Below are 18,454 nucleotides of genomic sequence, written 5' to 3' on the forward strand. Positions count from 1 at the left end.
CCCAAAGGAGGGCATATAGTGATCAGACCGTCCGTCCGTCTGTCCATCCGTCACACTTGCGTTAAGGTTTCGCGTATAGGTTTTGAAAAATGCTCATAACTTCTAGTCCTTCACATAGCAACTTGATATTTGGCATGCATGTGTATCTCATGGAGCTGCACCATTTGAGTGGTGAAAGGTCAAGGTCATCCTTGAAGGTCAAATGTAAAAAAAATGTATCGAAGCGGCGTAGTAGGGGGCATTGTGTTTCTGACAAACACATCTCTGTTTCAAATATATAGTTAGATATTTGTTTCATTTAGAAGGTACACGTAAATTTTCTGTGATTATAACTTCAAAATGTGAGACCAGATTATAATAATGAATGGAGGATCGAGGAAAATAAGAAATGACGATTTTAATAAGACTGTCATACATATTTACCAATTACTATGAACAGTTCATGTCTATATTATAATATAACAGTGCCCTATAGTTCTTAATAGTTAAGTTGATTTTGCAATATTCGATTAATAACATGTCAATTTTTACAGATATTTTGTGCAGAATGGAGTCCTGATGGACGTTACCTAGCTACAGTTTGTAAAGATGGTCGTGTGAGAATCATAGACCCCCGAAAACAGTCAGTTCGGGTGAGAAAACACAACTGTTGGTTCTTTGTATGCAAACATAACATTGTTGAGAAATAGTTTTCTATGAGGCATTGTAACATGAGTATTGTTGCTGTAATTTATTTATCAACTCACTCAAAATATGAAACAAAACAGTTTGTAGTGTATGACTTTGATTATAGTTGTGTCCATGCTGCGTATGCCTGCATCATACACCAACAGCATAGATTTACATGAAATGTGCACTTTGCCAGTCATATAAGAAACTGCTTTAGCATTTGCCAATAAAATTATATTTATCACATGTCAAAAATAACAAACAATTATTTATACGTTTTCCAATTGTTTTGATAAATCCTTAAAGTTCTTTAATGTCCTGTCATTATTTCATGTTAACTGTGTCAATTCCTTTGATTGATGTCAGGCAATTGGTCAATTAACAATTGGAAGCTTAAAAATGCTAAAATTCTTACTCATTAGGAACATAATATTATATGTAGTAACTGTTTAACTTTAACATTCATGGAAAACCATTTTAAATTGTGAAAAATATTTTTTTATTAATCCCAAAGGAAGTCTTGTACCATTTGGAGATAGTGAAGTTGTATTTTGTCTCCCTTACGCTCTTGTAGGAAGGCAAGGGGCCAGAAGGGAGCCGAGGTGCAAGGGTCATCTGGGCTGTAGACATGACATATCTCGTTGTCTCAGGTTTTGACAGGTATATCAGTAAATTAAGTACCTGTTAAGGAGAATTTGTAACATATTTATGTACATGTATATGTCTCAATCTAAATGTTGTGCCACAATCTATCAGTTATTGATCGATTTTGAAGCATAAGCCAGTATCTTCCTTAATATTTGTTTCTGTTATGATTATGGGTTCATGAGTAGAAAATTGTTTGAAAAAAAAGCTTTTTTTAATGTGTATACCAGAAGATGGTGTTTGCTATGTGACAAGGAAATGGCGGATCAAGCGTCTCATTACTTTTTGTAAAGAAACAAAGTGTTGGTTCTTGGCAGGAAACATACTTTGAAGTGTTTCTATCATCCTAATGCTTTCAATTCCATCAAGAGGCTTACGTAAAAAGATTCAAACTCGAGTTATTAAACCTCGCTGTGGGAAAAGGGGGCCTAATGTGTGCATAAAGTGTCGTACCAGATAAGCTTGTTCAGTCAGAAGATGATTAACAGGGACAAACACTTGAGCCTAGACTAGATTTTAAAGTTTAGATGAAACTCCTATTTAACGAATAATACCATCAAAGCATGAAGTGTTGTCCCTGATAGGCTTATGCAAACTGCAATAGCTGATGTGGGACTATAGTTTACACACATGCATTAAGCCCCGTTTTCGTAATGAGAGCGCTGCTCAATTGGTTTGTCCTTTATTCAGGGACAGTCGTCGGCAGCTGCTGGTATACTCCGTGGGCAAGCTGGGAAACCCTCTGTATGAGGAGACCCTCGATGTATCCCCAAGCATACTTGTACCACACTATGATGAGGGAACCAGGACTGTCTTCCTGACAGGCAGGGTGAGTCCATTAGGGTGTCTCTCTCACTGGCAGGGTGAATTCTTTCGGGTGGCTGTGTAAAGGACAAGGTGAGTCCATTAAGGTGTCTTTCTCACTGGCATGGTGAGTCCATTAGGATGTCTTTCTAACTGGCAGGGTGAGTCCATTAGGGTGTCTTACTAACTGGCAGGGTGAGTCCATTGGGGGTTGCTGTGTTACTGGCAGGGTAAGTCCATGTTGGTGCTGTGTTGTCAAAGGCCTTCACCTGAAAGATGTTATTGGCACAGTAGGGTAATAATGAAGTCCAGTTGTAAAAGCCTTGGCCTTGAGTTCTTTATATTAGTTATGTTGTTAAACCTTTAATGAACTGATGCCGTGATGGGCAGGATGAGTTCACTATTTTAATCCTGTTGTTAAAGGCCTTATTCGTAACAGATCTGATTTTAAACATGCCATCTGAATCAAAATGGCTTAAAACATATTGAAATCAAATGTAAAATTTAGGTTTAAAATGTCATTAACTAATGCATGTCAAAATCAACAATTAACTATATTTAAACACAAAATGAATAATCCCAAGGTGAAGTTTGTATTGACAACCATTTTGCATTTATTATTTGAAAGGCTATTTCACATAAGCATTGAAAGTAAGCTTTTAATTTTAAGTAATTGTCATTCCTTTAATGCCAATATTAAATTTCAAATATAATATTAAAACATTATAAAACTATAAATAGCTTCAATTAGTTCTAGTAACTTTCATTAGTTTGGCAACAAAACAGGGAGATGCTAGCATCATCACGTACGAGGTATCAGAGGAGTACCCACACCTGTTTGCATTGACACCTGTGAAGCCAGAGGGCGCGCACCAGGGCATCTACTTCCTGCCTTGACCTCCTGCAGTGTGCGTGACGTGGAGATTGCACGGGCCTGGAGGCTAACACAGAGCTCTGTGGAGCCAATGTCCTTCACTGTACCCAGGTCAAGGTAATGTGTCCTGCATTTGCGAAATGTCAAGGTGTCCTTTACTCATAGTCCAGGTTATATGAACTCTGTACCAAGTGTCATGGTTATATGACCTTCACTGTACGAAGGGTCAATGTACAATGACCATCATTGTACCAAGGGACAAGATAATATATCTGTAAATATGCCCAAAGTCAAGGTAATATGTAAAGGTAATATGACCTTCACTGTACCCAGGGTCAGGTAATCTTTTTTTACTGTACTAATGGTCAAGGTAATATGACCTTCACTTTTTACCCAGGGTCAGGTAATCTTTTTATGCCCCCGGATCGATAGGGGGATTTGTTTTTGGTCTGTCCTTATTTTCTTTCTTTCTTTCTTTCTTCTTTCTTTCTTTCTTCTTTCTTTCTTTCTTTCTTCTTTCTTTCTTTCTTTCTTCTTTCTGTCTGTCATTCTTTCATTCTGTCCCAAAACTTTAACCTTACAGTAAGTTTTGCATAACTTTTGAATATTGAACATGCAACTTGATATTTGGCATGCATGTGTATCTCATAGAGCTGCATATTTTGAGTGGTAAAAGATCAAGGTCATTCCTTCAAGGTCAAAGGTCACACACAAAAGAGTGGCGCATGAGGGGGCATTATGTTCCTGACAAACACATCTCTTGTTTTACTGTACTAATGGTCAAGGTTATATGACCTTCACTGTACCCATGGTCAAGGTAATCTTTCTTTTACTGTACACATGGTCAATGACCTTCACTGATCCCAGGGTCAAGATGAATGGATGTTTACTATACCCAGACTAAAGATAGTATGCCAGTTCATTTTACACTGGGTCATGGTTATGACTTCACTTTATCCAGGACTTAGGAAGCACATATTTCCAACATGAAATCCCCCCACAGGCACTTGATATCAATCAACTAATATGGTATTTTTATGCCCCAAAAGGATGGCATATAGTGATCGCACTGTCTGTCTGTCTTTCCGTCTGTCTTTCCATTACACTTTTGCGTTTAGGTTTCGAAAAATGCTCATAACTTCTATGTTGCTTCAGATGTAACCTTCACATTGGTATGCATGTGCAGAGGGACAAGGCCTTTCCATACGCACATAAATTTTGACCCCTTTGACCTTGACCTTGAATATATGGTCCGCGTTTAGGTTTCGAAATCTGCGTTTAGGTTTCAAAAAAGGGTTTTTCGGGGGGCATATGTCTTCCGAGAGACAGCTCTTGTTTCTTATACATGTACATGTATAGAAGTACTGTTGTATAGAGCACATGATAATTTTAAAAATTGTGATGATGGGTTTTAATAGAATGTTTGCAACCACCCAAGTAATAACCTATTTAGGACATGTTTGGTATTTAAAATACATGCATTTATTATTGAAGGGCCTTTATTAATTAGCAAGTTAATTAATTAGAAAAAAAACGGTGGCATTGTGTGCAAAATCAGTTTTATTTACAGGTAAATTTATCTAAAGTATTATGAAAATAGATGTTTTAAATAAAATGGTACAAAAACCTGTTCTGTGTCTGTTAGCTCATAGTATAGTATTATTTTTCTGATTTTTTAAAGTGTTAATGTATATTCTTGCTTGCAATGTGCAAATATATATATTTAATCTAACTGTAGCAAAACTTTGCTTTCAGACAATCTACTTCCAAGACGACTTATTTCCTGATACCATTCCACCAAGTGTGCCGTCAATGACTAGCCAGGAATGGTTCCGAGGGGAAAACAAGATGAATAAGAAAATATCCCTCAGACCAAAGGACATGAGACCTTGTTAAGTGAAGCAGTCTTGGTACCTTTATGTATTAAAAATATGAAAAGCCTATCCATTTTTCTCCTACATTGAAATGCACCAACTAACAAGTAATGAATACTTGTATAAGACAAACAAGTGAATAACCCAAACAGAACATTGATTACATTGATTTGGTCATGTTTCAGTGGGCGAGACTCCTGTCTCTTTCATTAATGTGTACTGCCTAAGCCATGCATACTACAAATATATAATGGTTGTTGACTCATTTATAAGTTATGATTAACCACAAGTTCTCCATAGAGTTAACTTTTCATGAAATAGCATTTTACCAAAACAGCTTGTTGAGTTACTCGCAGGCAGTTTGGGTTTTATGCTGTTTGCTGCCCAATTGTGTCTTAAGGTTGGAAATCAAGCCTTCACATCTATTGAGAAATTTCTTTAATTTAATGAGATTTTCTAAGGGACTTCAAACGCATCAAATTCATATGAGGGTTTATTGCATGTGAGTAAAGTATTGCCTTATTTCCACTTGTATTTTTTGAGTAAAGGAAGTTTGTTTTAAGCAATAATAGAGTTTATACAAAAATATTATTCCTGATTAGCCTGTGCTGACTGCACAGCCTAATCTGGGATGACACTTAACGCACATACATTCAACCCAGTTTTTCAGAACTAGCTCATTAATAATTATTGACTCATTAATAAGTTATATTAACCTCAAGTACTGCACAGTGTATGTTCCTGTCTGATGTTTCAGTGAGTGAGGCCCCTGAGGAGGCCCCAAGGCCAGGAAGTATGACAGCTACAATCCGACACATACAAGACTGATGAGCAGAAGAAGAAGAGTACACTAGATTGCATACCATATCATTATATTACTGTTATTGCTGCTGATATATCCAGTTTACCTGTCTTGTAGATAATATATCCATATACCTCTATTGCAGCTGATTATATTCATATAACCTTTATTGCAGCTGATATATTCATATAATCTACCTGTATTGCACCTGATATATCCGTGTTTCCTGTACTGAAGCCGATATATCCTTATTATCTCTATTGATATATCCATAAAACTTGTATTGCTGCTGGTATATCCACATTACCTGTATTGCAGCTGGTATATCCATATCACCTTATTGCAGCTGGTATATCCATGTTACGTATATTGCAGCTGGTATATCTATGTAATGTGTATGCAGCTGGTATATCCATTTTACGTGTATTGCAGCTGGTATATCATTGTTACGTGTATTTGCAGCTGGTCCATCCATGTTACGTGTATTGCAGCTGGTATATCATTGTTACGTGTATTGCAGCTGGTATATCTATGTTACGTGTATTGCAGCTGGTATATCCATGTTACGTGTATTGCAGCTGGTATATCCATATTACCTGTATTGCAGCTGGTATATCCATGTTACGTGTATTGTAGCTGGTATATCCATGTTACGTGTATTGCAGCTGGTATATCCATGTTACGTGTATTGCAGCTGGTATATCCATGTTACGTGTATTGCAGCTGGTATATCCATGTTACGTAAATTGCAGCTGGTATATCCATATTACCTGTATTGCAGCTGGTATATCCATGTAACGTATATTGCAGCTGGTATATCCATGTAACATGTATTTCAGCTGGTATATCCATATTACCTGTATTGCAGCTGGTATATTCATATTACCTGTATTTTTCAGCTGATATATCCTTGTAACATGTATTTCAGCTGATATATCCAAATTACCTGTATTGCAGCTGATATATCCATATTACCTATATTGGCAGGTGATATGTTCATATTACCTGTATAGTAAGCTGATATATCCATGTAACACGTATTTCAGCTGATCAGTGCAATGACAAACAAGCTGGACATCAAAGCAGAGCCTTTACCCCAGGATGATGCTGAGGGTGTGGACTCGGATGAATGGGTCAGTAAACTACACTGGGTTTGAAATTCTATCTATTGTATAGGGTTAGAATTATCATTAAAAAAACTGGTTGTACTACCTTTAAGTATACAAATGATTGCAAAAGAAAATACAAATTTTCGTGTGTAGTCTAAAATTATCTGTACTGATAACTTTCTACATAAAAATCAACCAGCAATTTTTGGATGTAGTTTTTTCATTAATTACGACAAACAATGAAACATAAGAAATAACATCAGGAGTGAAATCTTTGTGCTTGAAAACAGAACACACCTTTAAACCTAAAAGTAATTGAAACCATGAACAATACAATATATTACATGTAAATGGTCAATTCAAAGCATTGAAGTTGTGCATGCATTTTTTGTGCTTCCAGGGCGATGATTAAAGAAGGCAGCTAATAGTCTCCAACATTCCATGTGTGCAATATCTCAGCGATATGTGTGCTTTATTTTATTGTAAATCTAAATAGGCCTGCTCAATGAACATGCATTTAACCCCCTTTTCACAGAGAACGGCCATCAACATAAAGGTTTAATATGATTTGTCATATAATTACATCACTGTGATATATGATGATGAAGATGATGATAATGAAGACGGTAGAACTTTACCTAGGTTATCATATTTATGCTACAAATTGTAAATAGACCTTATTTTTGTCCCCTACCGGTGAAACCGGAGGGGACTTATGGTTTGCGCTCTGTTTGTCAGTCAGTCTGTCTGTCTGTCACATTTTTCTGGATCCTGCCATTACTTAAAAAGTTCTTCATATTTTTCATGAAACTTGCAACATGGATTGATGGCAATATGGACATTATGCACGTAATTTCATTTGTTCCTACGTCAAAAATTGTGGTTGCTATGGCAACCAAAAGAACTAAACAAAAAAAAAACTCTGAAAATGGTGGAATTTCTTACAATGGTGGAGCCGGTAGGGGACCATATTGCTTGACAATAGCCTTGTTTATAATTGTCTTTTGACAGAGAAATAGAAGACGGGATATGAAATCACCATCTTTAATACATTTTGTATGTTCTATGATCCAGAATTGCTTATTACCAAACAAAACTGTAGAAATTGCTTTTTTTATCAGAAACTCTCCAGTTAAGTAGTATTATTAGTATACTCTCAAGTATAAAATTGTTGTACATCATAGGTTTATGCAGGTGTCAGTTTTATAAGTTTGATAAATTATCAGTGTATGATCAGGTTACTAGTTTTTGTGATTATTAAGATTTCAAGTTTAAGACCATATATAAAAGCTTTTTTATTGTACAGATGTTTCAATACAAACTCTGGTAATAACCAAATTAATTATTATCTCCTCTTCTGCCAGTATTTTGCTATAAACTACAAACATTGTGTATCATCTCTATTTGTTGAAATATTATTTTAAACCCAAGATATTAAGCATGTATTGTTGCTTTGACCAAAACAGTTAAGTGTAAATTCTATTGAATTTCAATATTTTACATTCCTACTTCCAATGTTTATTTATACTCTTTTCATATATAAATCTTATAGAAATGTTAATACTAATTTTAAACCTTAAAAATCGTTTTGAAAGTAATAAATGTTTAAACTTATGTATTTGTTTTTTATGCCCCCTTTCTAAGAAAAAGGGGTTTTCGCACTGTCTGTCAGTCTGTCTGTCAGTCAGTCTGTCACACTTTTCGTGTCCGCTCTCTAATTCAAATAGTTTCATCCGATCTTTACCAAACTTGGTCAGAAGTTGTATCTAGACAATATCTAGGTCAAGTTGGAATATGGGTCATTCCGGGTCAAAAACTAGGTCACAGGGTCACTTAGTGCATTTCAAGGATTTAGCATGGTGTCCGCTCTCTAATTGAAGTAGTTTTCATCTGATCTTTACCAAACTTGGTCAGAATTTGTATCAAGACCATATCTAGGTCAAGTTCGAATATGGGTCATGTCGGGTCAAAAACTAGGTCACGGGGTCACTTAGTGCATTTCAAGGATTTAACATGGTATCCGCTCTCTAATTAAAGTAGTTTTCATCTGATCTTTACCAAACTTGGTCAGAAGCTGTAACAAGACAATATCTAGGTCAAGTTCAAATATGGGTCATGCCGGGTCAAAAATTAGGTCAGGGGGTCTCTTAGTACATTTAAGGATTTAGCATGTTGAATGCTCTCTTATTGAAGTAGTTTTCATCTGATCTTTACCAAACTTAATCTGAAGTTGTATCAAGACAATATCTAGGTCAAGTTCGAATATGGGTCATGACGGGTCAAAAACTAGGTTACAGGGTCACTTAGTGCATTTCAAGGATTGAGCATGATGTCCGCTCTAATTGAAGTAGTTTTCATCTGATCTTTACCAAACTTGGTCAGAAGTATCAAGACAATATCTAGGTAAAGTTGGAATATGGGTCATGCTGGGTCAAAAACTAGGTCACGGGGTCACTAAGTGCATTTCAAGGATTTAGCATGGTGTCCGCTCTCTAGTTTTTGTGGCTTTCTGATTTATTTTGATATTCTAAGACATTTTTATGCCCTCAAAGGGCATATAGTGATCAGACTGTCCGTCCGTCTGTCAGTCAGTCTGTCTGTCATGGCCCTATTTCACTACGAAAACAAGCTCACGATTTGCTACAATTTATTGAATCAGGAAGACTTGTGACAGTCTACGATTCAGTTAAGACACTGGTATGATTGAGTTACGACGAATCGTGGGGGTTTGGTTGAAGTCTTGCGAATAGGGTCACGACTTCACTAGGATGCGTTAGAAACTACTGCAATTGTACTACGAACGATGCAGATCGGTCACGACTAAGCTAGGACCTCACCGAATGCACCCATGAATTAGGGTCTATTGATATTGATCATTCTTTACAATGTGACCTAGATTCTTCTGTGTACACATATATGTGTAAGAAGACCTCAGTTCCTTTTTTTGGGTCATGCTGGGTCAAAAACTAGGTCACGGGGTCACTTAGTGCATTTCAAGGATTTAGCATGGTGTCCACTCTCTAGTTTATGTGGCTTTCCGATTTATTTTGATATTCTAAGAAATTTTCAGGCCCCCGAAGGAGGGCATATAGTGATCGGACTGTCAGTCCATCTGTCCGTCACACTTTGCATTTAGATTTCGAAAAGTGCTCGAAAAACTTCTATGTCGCTTCACATAGCAATTTCATATTTGGCATGCATGTGTATATGGACAAGGCCTTTCCATACCCACACAAATTTTGACCCCTGTGACCTTGACTTTGAAATTAGGGTCCGCGTTTAGGTTTCGAAATCTGCGTTTAGGTTTTGAAAAAAGCTCATTACTTCTACCAAGCGTTTATAGGGGACATAAGTCATCCTATGGTGACAGCTCTTGTTCATTCCTGACTTGTTTGCTAAGTCTAAACCAAGACATGTGGTACACCATTTGTTTCTCTTTTTAAGTAATAGTAACAAACTCAACATGCTAACTATTGATATAGTTTATAAGTAAATAAATTATAATATTATATTACATTTATCATTGTTTATAAGGCAATAAGCAACAATCGTGACTTCTGATGTTTTAAGAGTAGAACTTTGGCCTCAATAGTGTTTTCAGTACTGTATTGTTACAGAGATGTGTTTTGGTCAGTAAACAATGAGAACAGTAGGTCTATACTTGTGTACATCAAACGCTATTCATTCATTTAATTGACATTGACACACACACAAACAAGACCAGCGTTTGTGAAACAAAATGCCCCCTACTGTTCTTGAAGCCCCTCCGCAGCTATTTTTTAAGTACAAGGATTATAAGTTCACCGGAAGTTCATTCAATGGACAAAGTAAGACTCGCACTTCATATGTAAGTCATGTAGGTAGACTCGCATACCAAAAATCAGCTAAATATCTGAAAGCGTTGCTTAAAAAGACCTCCAGAAAACGGCAATTAGAGAAAATTTCAAGAAGTCCAGCGCCCATAACTTCGCCAAAATTCAATGAACCTAAAACGCAACTCATACTTCATCTGTAGGTCATGTAGTTAGACTCACATACCAAAATTTAGCTCTTTATCTGAAAGTGTTGCATAAAAATCTAAACAGAATGCCTGACAGACTGATTGACAGAAAGTCTGACTGCTAAATGCCACCCTACCAGGGGCCATAAAAAACTAAACCCACCAACAGTTCTTCATCATTTTATTGTTATATAATTTAAAATGTTTGCTGATAATTAAGGTAGAATACCAATGTAGAGCTGGTAATACCGAGTTCTTAGGGTGCACAAGCATATTGTTTAACATTGGTATTAGAAGCAGTGTGTCTTAACTTGTGCTATTTGACCGAAGTTTTATCATTTTGTTACAGTTAACGTTTATTCTATAACTTTTAAATGTATATGTTCACATAATTTTTAGTGAGATACCTCATTAAACAATTGAAACCTTTCTGCTAGTTTTACCAAAAATATGCATCTAATACCGAACACATAATCTACATTTTTCAAAACACTTCACAATATCAGTCATACAGCTGATATAGAATTAAATACAATCTTATGATTAGATTCGCCAATGTCCATTGGAATTTCCTTTTGGACTAGACATTGTTCTCTCCAATGTGCAATTTCCATCAGGATTATAAATAATAATTGGATAGTATTAAAAGTTGATCAAATATGCAGACCCTTATGAGATGCGCATAAGATGCGATCGTAGAACCAGAAATCCCTAAAATGTAAAACATAATGTTAGTGTGAGGTTCCATAAAGTAGAGCACATGACTGGCCAGAACTAACCTGATTAACTTAGAATACCAGTTTGACATTGACAACATTCAAAACCTTCAATGTCAGCAGTTCATACTTTAACATCTGTAAGGTGGGCTTTGCATTTGTTAGTATTTTGTAAATTTGGTCCTATGTTGTGTTAAACTAAAAATGGTTCCCTGTTAAAATGTTGATTTCATTGTAATAAAAAAGACACATCATCATACAAATTACAGACTTTAAGGTTAATAGGATAATAGTCAGTTAAATATTTATAGAATGAAAATTCTTGATAATGCATGCATCCTAGATTGCATCTACTCTACACTTCTGAACAACGCATTAAGTGACAGTCTTCATGTTAATAGTTATTTCAAGTTGGTGACCACATCTTAATTTAATTAAAGAAATAATCAGTTTCAGAGTTCAAGATGTATTTGTGAAACACAACGTCCCCCCCCCCATATATTTGACCTTTTACCTTGAGGGATGACCTTGACCTTTCACCACTCAAAATGTGCAGCTCCATTAGATACACATGCTTGCCAAATATGAAGTTGCTATCTTCAATATTGCAAAAGTAATGGCAAATGTTAAAGTTTGATGATTTTGACCTATATATTTGACCTTTGACCTTGAAGGTTGACCTTGACCTTTCATCACTTAAAATGTGCAGCTCCATGAGATATACATGCATGCCAAAAATGAAGTGGCTACATGTATCTTCAATATTGCAAAAGTTATGGCAAAATGTTAAATTTTGACGCAAACCAACAAACCACCAGACAGGGCAAAAACAATATGTCCCCCAGTATATACTGGGGAACATAATAAAAAGCCATAAGAATGCAATTATTGATCTACCCTATACTGTTTATTCTATAAAATGCAGATATGGTAATTAAGCATTATAAATTTACACAATTTATAGCCTAAACAAACAGATATCTTAAACACAGAATCAATAAATATCAATGACTGTTTGCACATGTAAAAATAATCACAATTTACAGTCATAACACAAAATTTTATTTTAAACTTAGTATTAATAGATATCTTTGTTTTCACATTTACATTATAATGTACACAGTTTATAAACAGAGTAAACTAATATCTTAAACTTGGTATTAACAAGCAAATTCGTTGAATTGATATACCCCGCCAATATGCTTATGGACCCAAAAGTGTTATATGTGACACTCAAAAAAGAATTTTTTCAAGATACAAATGGCCATAACCCAGTTATTAACAGATGGCGTTCAATGGCATTTGGCGTGCATCATCCTCTTATCCATATATATACTCATAACAAGTTTCAATGAAATCTGCCAAACCACTTCCAAGATATGGCTCCGGACACACACAAAAAGCATTTTTTCAAGATACAAAGGGCCAAAACACCGTTATTAACAGATGGTGTACAATGCCATTTGGCGTGCATCATCCTCTTATCCATATATATACTCATACCAAGTTTCAATGAAATCCGCCAAAGTACTTCCAAGATATGGCTCCGGACAGACGGACAGAGGGCCAGACAACGCCAAAACAATATCCCTCCGCCTATGGTGGGGGGATAATAACTATGCATGGCATTGTTTGAACACATGTTGACAATTGTATTTTCATACTTTGCTGTGTTTTTAAATGACAGGGGTAGAAATAAAGTGTCATCCCAGAATATTTAGCATTATATATTATTCACAAGAATAAGTTATAAATAACTATATACAATTCTTTGAATAAAATCATAATCAGTTATGAGGTGCACCACTCACATCAAACGTTTCTTTTAACAATTGCAGCTCAAGAATTTTTTTATATTTGGCAAACAAATGAGCTTGAAATCCTTTTATGTTTTAATACTGCAACAAATATATCTAAGATTTTTAGCGCAGTATAAAATTAACTTTTTTTATCTTGCAGTTGTATTTGAGACATTTAAACACAAAGCAATAAAATCACATATGGTAAAAGTTTGTCATGACATCGGAACATGAAACATAGCTGTACACTGTTCTGATTGTTAAAACATGCAATAGATTTTAAACACTTGTGTAGGTTTCACTCCACTATATCTACAGTTTGCTGATGTCCAAACTCTGTTTAGATGTCTCTGCATTTAAGCCTCTTGACCTTCTAGTCTAAGGTGGAGTTGTTCATTAAAGCAACAGTCAGTGAAATAAGAATATCCTAGCAGTTCATAATGTTTATCTGCACCCTACTCGGTCTCTTGGTATAAGTCGCAGTTCTGAGCCATGCTTGAGAAATACATTGCCTGAAATGAAATACAGTCTATTATATTGAGTTTATTCAATGAAACACAGTCCATTTTATAATAGTGTATTTTATGAAATGCTGTCTTTGTAAGGAAAAACAGTGGGTTTGAATGAAACATTTTCTATTTTAAATAAAATTGTTGCCAGTATATTTATGAAACACATGACAATCTGTTTACTTTATTTAACACCTTCTAGTTTATTGGATTTCATGCATCATACTTTATTCAAGAATCAATGTCTTGTTTACATATGAAACATAAATCATTTGATAAATGTGAGTCTTTTTTAATCTGTCTTTTTTATTAATCATTTGGCATTGTATATGATTTTATATTTTAATTGCATCCCTATTTTATTTCTTCTACCTGAAAAATGGGAATATGCATTATTTGCAAATGGGTCTATTTTTAGGAACTTTACAGTTTATATGCCCCTTAAAAATAAATCTTCTATACTTGTAAATAAGCAAAATACAACAGGGTAAACATCTATCTTCTTTCACATAAGTATTACAGGGTTTAAACATCTTCACTTTGGAGCTCTGTGGACATGAGCCCATTACTGTGAATGCATATTTATTATATCAGTCAACAACTTCACACATACAATTTCCTTCCAAATTAACCCTAAAACAATCACTATTTCAGTCTTGACCGAGACAGTGTCATCAAATCTGCAAAGAAATTTCCATTTTATTTCATAGTAAAATTATTGTTTTAACAACCATCTTTAGTTGTGTAAGCAGTTTTTATAAACAAATAAGACTTACTTTTTATAACAGATTTTTGTATGATGATTATAAGCTGTTGTATTTTTCTACCAATAATCATTTCATGACTTCCTGAGTGCAATCAATTAACCAGTCAACCCAAAATAGGTATTTCGCCTTCATGTATGTCATAAGTTGTTTGACAAAGGCTTTAAAGTGTGTAGTTGATTTCATTAAGCAAGTATGTGCTATTATTTACAGATTACATGAAACCTTGTAATTGTTTAAAAAAGCTATGCACTTAAAGGGGCCTTTTCACAGATTTTGGCATGTTTTGAAGTTTGTCATTAAATGCTTTATATCGATCAATGTAAACATTCGATCTAAAAAGCTCCAGTAAAAAATCAAGAAAAAAAAAAAAGGTAACCCTCAGCAGGACTCGATCCACTGACCCCTGGAGTTCTGGAGTAAAAAATCTGCGCATTAGACCACTCGGCCATCCTTCCTTTTACAATGATAGATGTATTTTATGCTTCATATAAGCGATTCTCGTAGTTTTGCAAAATATAACGACAACAACAAAACTCTCCAAATTATTCAATTGTTTCGCGTTGCAACACGTTATAATTTTCAGGTTTTTAAATCGTCAAAAGATGCATATAAAGGCTATTTTAGAGCATGGTAAATGATCAGTATTACGGTTTTCTCACAAATATCATAACTAAAACGAAAATTTGCGAATATGAAACAACTTTTTTCAATTTTGTCAATTTACCAAAACGTGAAAAGGCTCCTTTAAGTGGAAAGTCTCTACTACTCAATTACCCATGATGCAAGACCTAACTATTTACCTGCACTTTGTGCTGGGTTAATGCCTATTCCATCATTGGTGATGATAGCACTTGTAGCTGCTGGAACTTTGAACTGTGAATAAAAAAGAATTAATTTTACATATACCACGTACATTAACAAGCCAAGTTCTAAACAACTCTACCATTTTTTAAGAATACCATACAGTAACAGTTCATAAGAGTACAGAATATTTAGCACCATACTTTTAACATTATCCTTGATTGATAAGGACATGATTATATTACAAATCATTGATTATCAATGTATTTATTTTATTTTATCAAACATCACAATTATGACACAAACAATCTACATTCATTACATGTATATGTATCATATAACTTTATGTATTTCTGTTAAATTGTACACTGCAATTATAACAATATGAGTTCTATATAGCATGAAAAGACACATTGATGATTCCTTGTCAACCTACGGTTTGATCATTTTTCAGGGGTGCACTTTATTAACTATAAAAAAAGACACAAAGTACATTTCATTAAAATGACACAGACGAGAAAGAGTATTAACAAGTTGTTGGTTTTAAACATGATCAAGCTACCAGCAAAATTAATTCATTTCTTTTTCCAACAAGTTTAAAAAACCAACAAACCTCCTCAGCTGCAAACTTTAGCACTGCAGTGAATGGCGTGGCTTCAGGAACAGACAGCCTACAAGCAGGTGATCAAAAGGTATAATTGAAGTATATGATAAATAGAGAATACCTAGGCAAGTGTTATAAGGTATAATTGAAGCATCATGAAACCATTTATTTTTTCGTGAGCACAAAATTTAGTCATTTAAAAAAATACTATTTCGTCAGCACTTAAATTCACCACCTTATCACATATTCCCGGTTATGACAAATTGTGGTGGGGAAATGGGAGGACCATTGGGAGTCCTGTTTGTCACATGCAAAATAAAAAGTCTTAAGTTATCTTTAGTTATCGGGTGATAGTAATGGGCCCTTATTATTTTATTCCATTGAAAAGTTCATTGTTTTGATTAGTGGAACCGAATGAAGGAGTGTGCCAGTTAAATATTAGCGCTAATCGTTACTATTCTACCTTAACGAAGTCAATGCATTTGATACAGCTTAACCGCATTTTCGTTTTACAGCAATTCATTGTGTCAGTAAAGTACACTGTACAATGTGCAGACATTCATGTCAAAACAGGATTTATCTTGATAACAAAACAGACGAAGTATATGTGCGTTGATTACGTTGCATTTAAATGTCTCATGCCTACAGTAATTCAGTCTTTATTTGTTAAAACATTGGACATAATTATTTATTAGAATCTTAAATTTGTCACCTGCTTTACTGATGAAATAGATGAAAATTAATGCCTGAATAATAATAATGGTTTCACAGTATATGATAGAGAATATCTGGGCTGTTGAATACAGGTAAGTTTATTTATAAGTGTAGTCAGTTGGTTCCCTGAACCACAAACCTTAGAGAGTGGTGCATGTCTTTGTGACTAGCATGTAGACTTTTATGTGTGGAACACTTAAGTGGTATTCCATTCAATTTAAAATTATTTATGTCTTCATTTGAACAGTAAACAAAATAAAATGGCTGAAAACAACGCTAAAACTTCAAATGACATATTGAAAAAAAGATGTCACATTATTGCACATGTTTGCTGTGTAAGCAGTGTTAAATACACTCCAATATGGGGCATTATCTCTGGTATGATGATCGGATTTAAGACAATCAATCGTTCATAAAAATGTCACTTTCTTTTAGAAAATAACAAGACTGTACAACATCATGTGTCCATAATATGAACTTTAAATAATTTAGTTTTAAATTAATTGTATTTAAACAAGGGCTGTTTGTAAAACATGCATGCCCCCCATATGGGCTGTCAGTTGTAGTGGCAGCCATTGCGTGAATACGTTTTTTGGCACTGTGACCTTGACCTAGTGACCTGAAAATCAATAGGGGTCATCTGCGAGTCATGATCAATGTACCTATGAAGTTTAATGATCCTAGGCGTAAGCTTTCTTGAGTTATCATCCGGAAACCATTTTACTGTGTCAAGTCACCCGTGACCGTGACCTTCGACCTAGTGACCTGAAAATCAATAAGGGTAATCTGCGAGTCATGATCAATGTACCTATGAAGTTTCATGATCCTAGGCATAAGCGTTCTTGAGTTATCATCCGGAAAACATTTTACTATTTCGGGTCACCGTGACCTTGACCTTGTGACCTGAAAATCAATAGGGGTCATATGCGAGTCATGATCAATGTACCTATGAAGTTTCATGATCCTAGGCATAAGCGTTCTTTGTTATCATTCGGAAACCATTTTACTATTTCGGGTCACCGTGACCTTGACCTAGTGACCTCAAAATCAATAGGGGTCATCTGCGAATATGATCAATGTACCTATGAAGTTTCATGATCCTAGGCCTAAGCGTTCTTGAGTTATCATCCGGAAACCATCTGGTGGACGGACGGACATATGGACATACCTTAAGTGTGCAAAACAATATACCCCCTCTTTTTTGAAGGGGGGCATAAAAAGATAAAATTATTTAAAAAGGTTTTGATTTAACATTGCACAATAACCTGAAATCAGAATAATTGGCAGATTGGATCATTTACATGATTGACCAGCTATTTTGAGTATGTCATCATTAAGTTAAAAGTAAATCGTACACTAGAAATTATAAAAAATATTCAAAAGGTTTTGACTGAACATTATAGGATCCTCTGAAAACAGAAACTTTGGCTGTTTTATTTACATGAGTGAACAGCTGTTTTGAGTTTGTTATGTTTAAGAAAACTTACACTTTGTACGGCAACTTCGGATCTGAAGTCAGTGTAATCTTGAATGTGACCTTCGACCTAAACAAATAAAATCGTATAAATAAGACGCAATCTAATAATGTTCGCGGTAACCAATAAATAACACGGATATATAACAATAACAAGAACATACGTACATTTTGACACGTTTTCTCCACTGTCGGAAGTAAACAGTGTAATTGACTTCCGGATTCGCTGGTGCCCGAAATATATTAGCAGACATCAAAGTGGGAACCAATCTACTCTGATTTGATTGGACACT

The 18,454-nt window shown here is 35.0% G+C and overlaps 2 protein-coding genes and 1 long non-coding RNA gene across 3 annotated transcripts; 2 read left to right on the forward strand and 1 right to left on the reverse strand.

Moving 5' to 3' along the window:
• Positions 1-473: 473 nt before the first annotated feature.
• LOC127880060 (coronin-7-like) lies at positions 474-3,098 on the forward strand. Its single transcript, XM_052427285.1, has 4 exons — positions 474-632; positions 1,244-1,329; positions 2,005-2,143; positions 2,905-3,098. The coding sequence occupies exons 2-4, from the start codon at positions 1,298-1,300 to the stop codon at positions 3,013-3,015; spliced, it is 282 nt and encodes a 93-aa protein (XP_052283245.1). The 5' UTR covers positions 474-632; positions 1,244-1,297; the 3' UTR covers positions 3,016-3,098.
• A 3,599-nt stretch (positions 3,099-6,697) lies between these two features.
• LOC127878102 (uncharacterized) lies at positions 6,698-7,736 on the forward strand. Its single transcript, XR_008048739.1, has 2 exons — positions 6,698-6,801; positions 7,178-7,736. It is a non-coding gene; the product is annotated as an uncharacterized LOC127878102 (long non-coding RNA).
• A 3,205-nt stretch (positions 7,737-10,941) lies between these two features.
• LOC127877552 (ubiquitin-fold modifier 1) lies at positions 10,942-18,430 on the reverse strand. Its single transcript, XM_052423524.1, has 5 exons — positions 18,330-18,430; positions 18,175-18,231; positions 15,983-16,040; positions 15,369-15,441; positions 10,942-13,804 (listed from the first exon to the last, which is right to left on the reverse strand). The coding sequence occupies exons 1-5, from the start codon at positions 18,413-18,415 to the stop codon at positions 13,737-13,739; spliced, it is 342 nt and encodes a 113-aa protein (XP_052279484.1). The 5' UTR covers positions 18,416-18,430; the 3' UTR covers positions 10,942-13,736.
• Between the last annotated feature and the right edge of the window lie 24 nt (positions 18,431-18,454).

This window comes from Dreissena polymorpha, chromosome 4 (genome assembly GCF_020536995.1).
Source record: "Dreissena polymorpha isolate Duluth1 chromosome 4, UMN_Dpol_1.0, whole genome shotgun sequence".
Taxonomy (NCBI): Eukaryota; Metazoa; Mollusca; class Bivalvia; order Myida; family Dreissenidae; genus Dreissena; species Dreissena polymorpha.

Excerpts from the sequence above, each read along its gene's own strand:
- LOC127880060 (XM_052427285.1), top strand. The coding sequence starts at position 1,298 with ATGACATATCTCGTTGTCTCAGGTTTTGACAG. Across the intron at positions 1,330-2,004 it reads GTTGTCTCAGGTTTTGACAG|GGACAGTCGTCGGCAGCTGC; the intron begins GTATATCAGTAA and ends TCCTTTATTCAG. Across the intron at positions 2,144-2,904 it reads CTGTCTTCCTGACAGGCAGG|GGAGATGCTAGCATCATCAC; the intron begins GTGAGTCCATTA and ends GCAACAAAACAG.
- LOC127877552 (XM_052423524.1), bottom strand. The coding sequence starts at position 18,415 with ATGTCTGCTAATATATTTCGGGCACCAGCGAATCCGGAAGTCAATTAC. Across the intron at positions 16,041-18,174 it reads CCGAAGTTGCCGTACAAAGT|GCTGTCTGTTCCTGAAGCCA; the intron begins GTAAGTTTTCTT and ends ACCTGCTTGTAG. Across the intron at positions 15,442-15,982 it reads TAAAGTTTGCAGCTGAGGAG|TTCAAAGTTCCAGCAGCTAC; the intron begins GTTTGTTGGTTT and ends TTTTATTCACAG.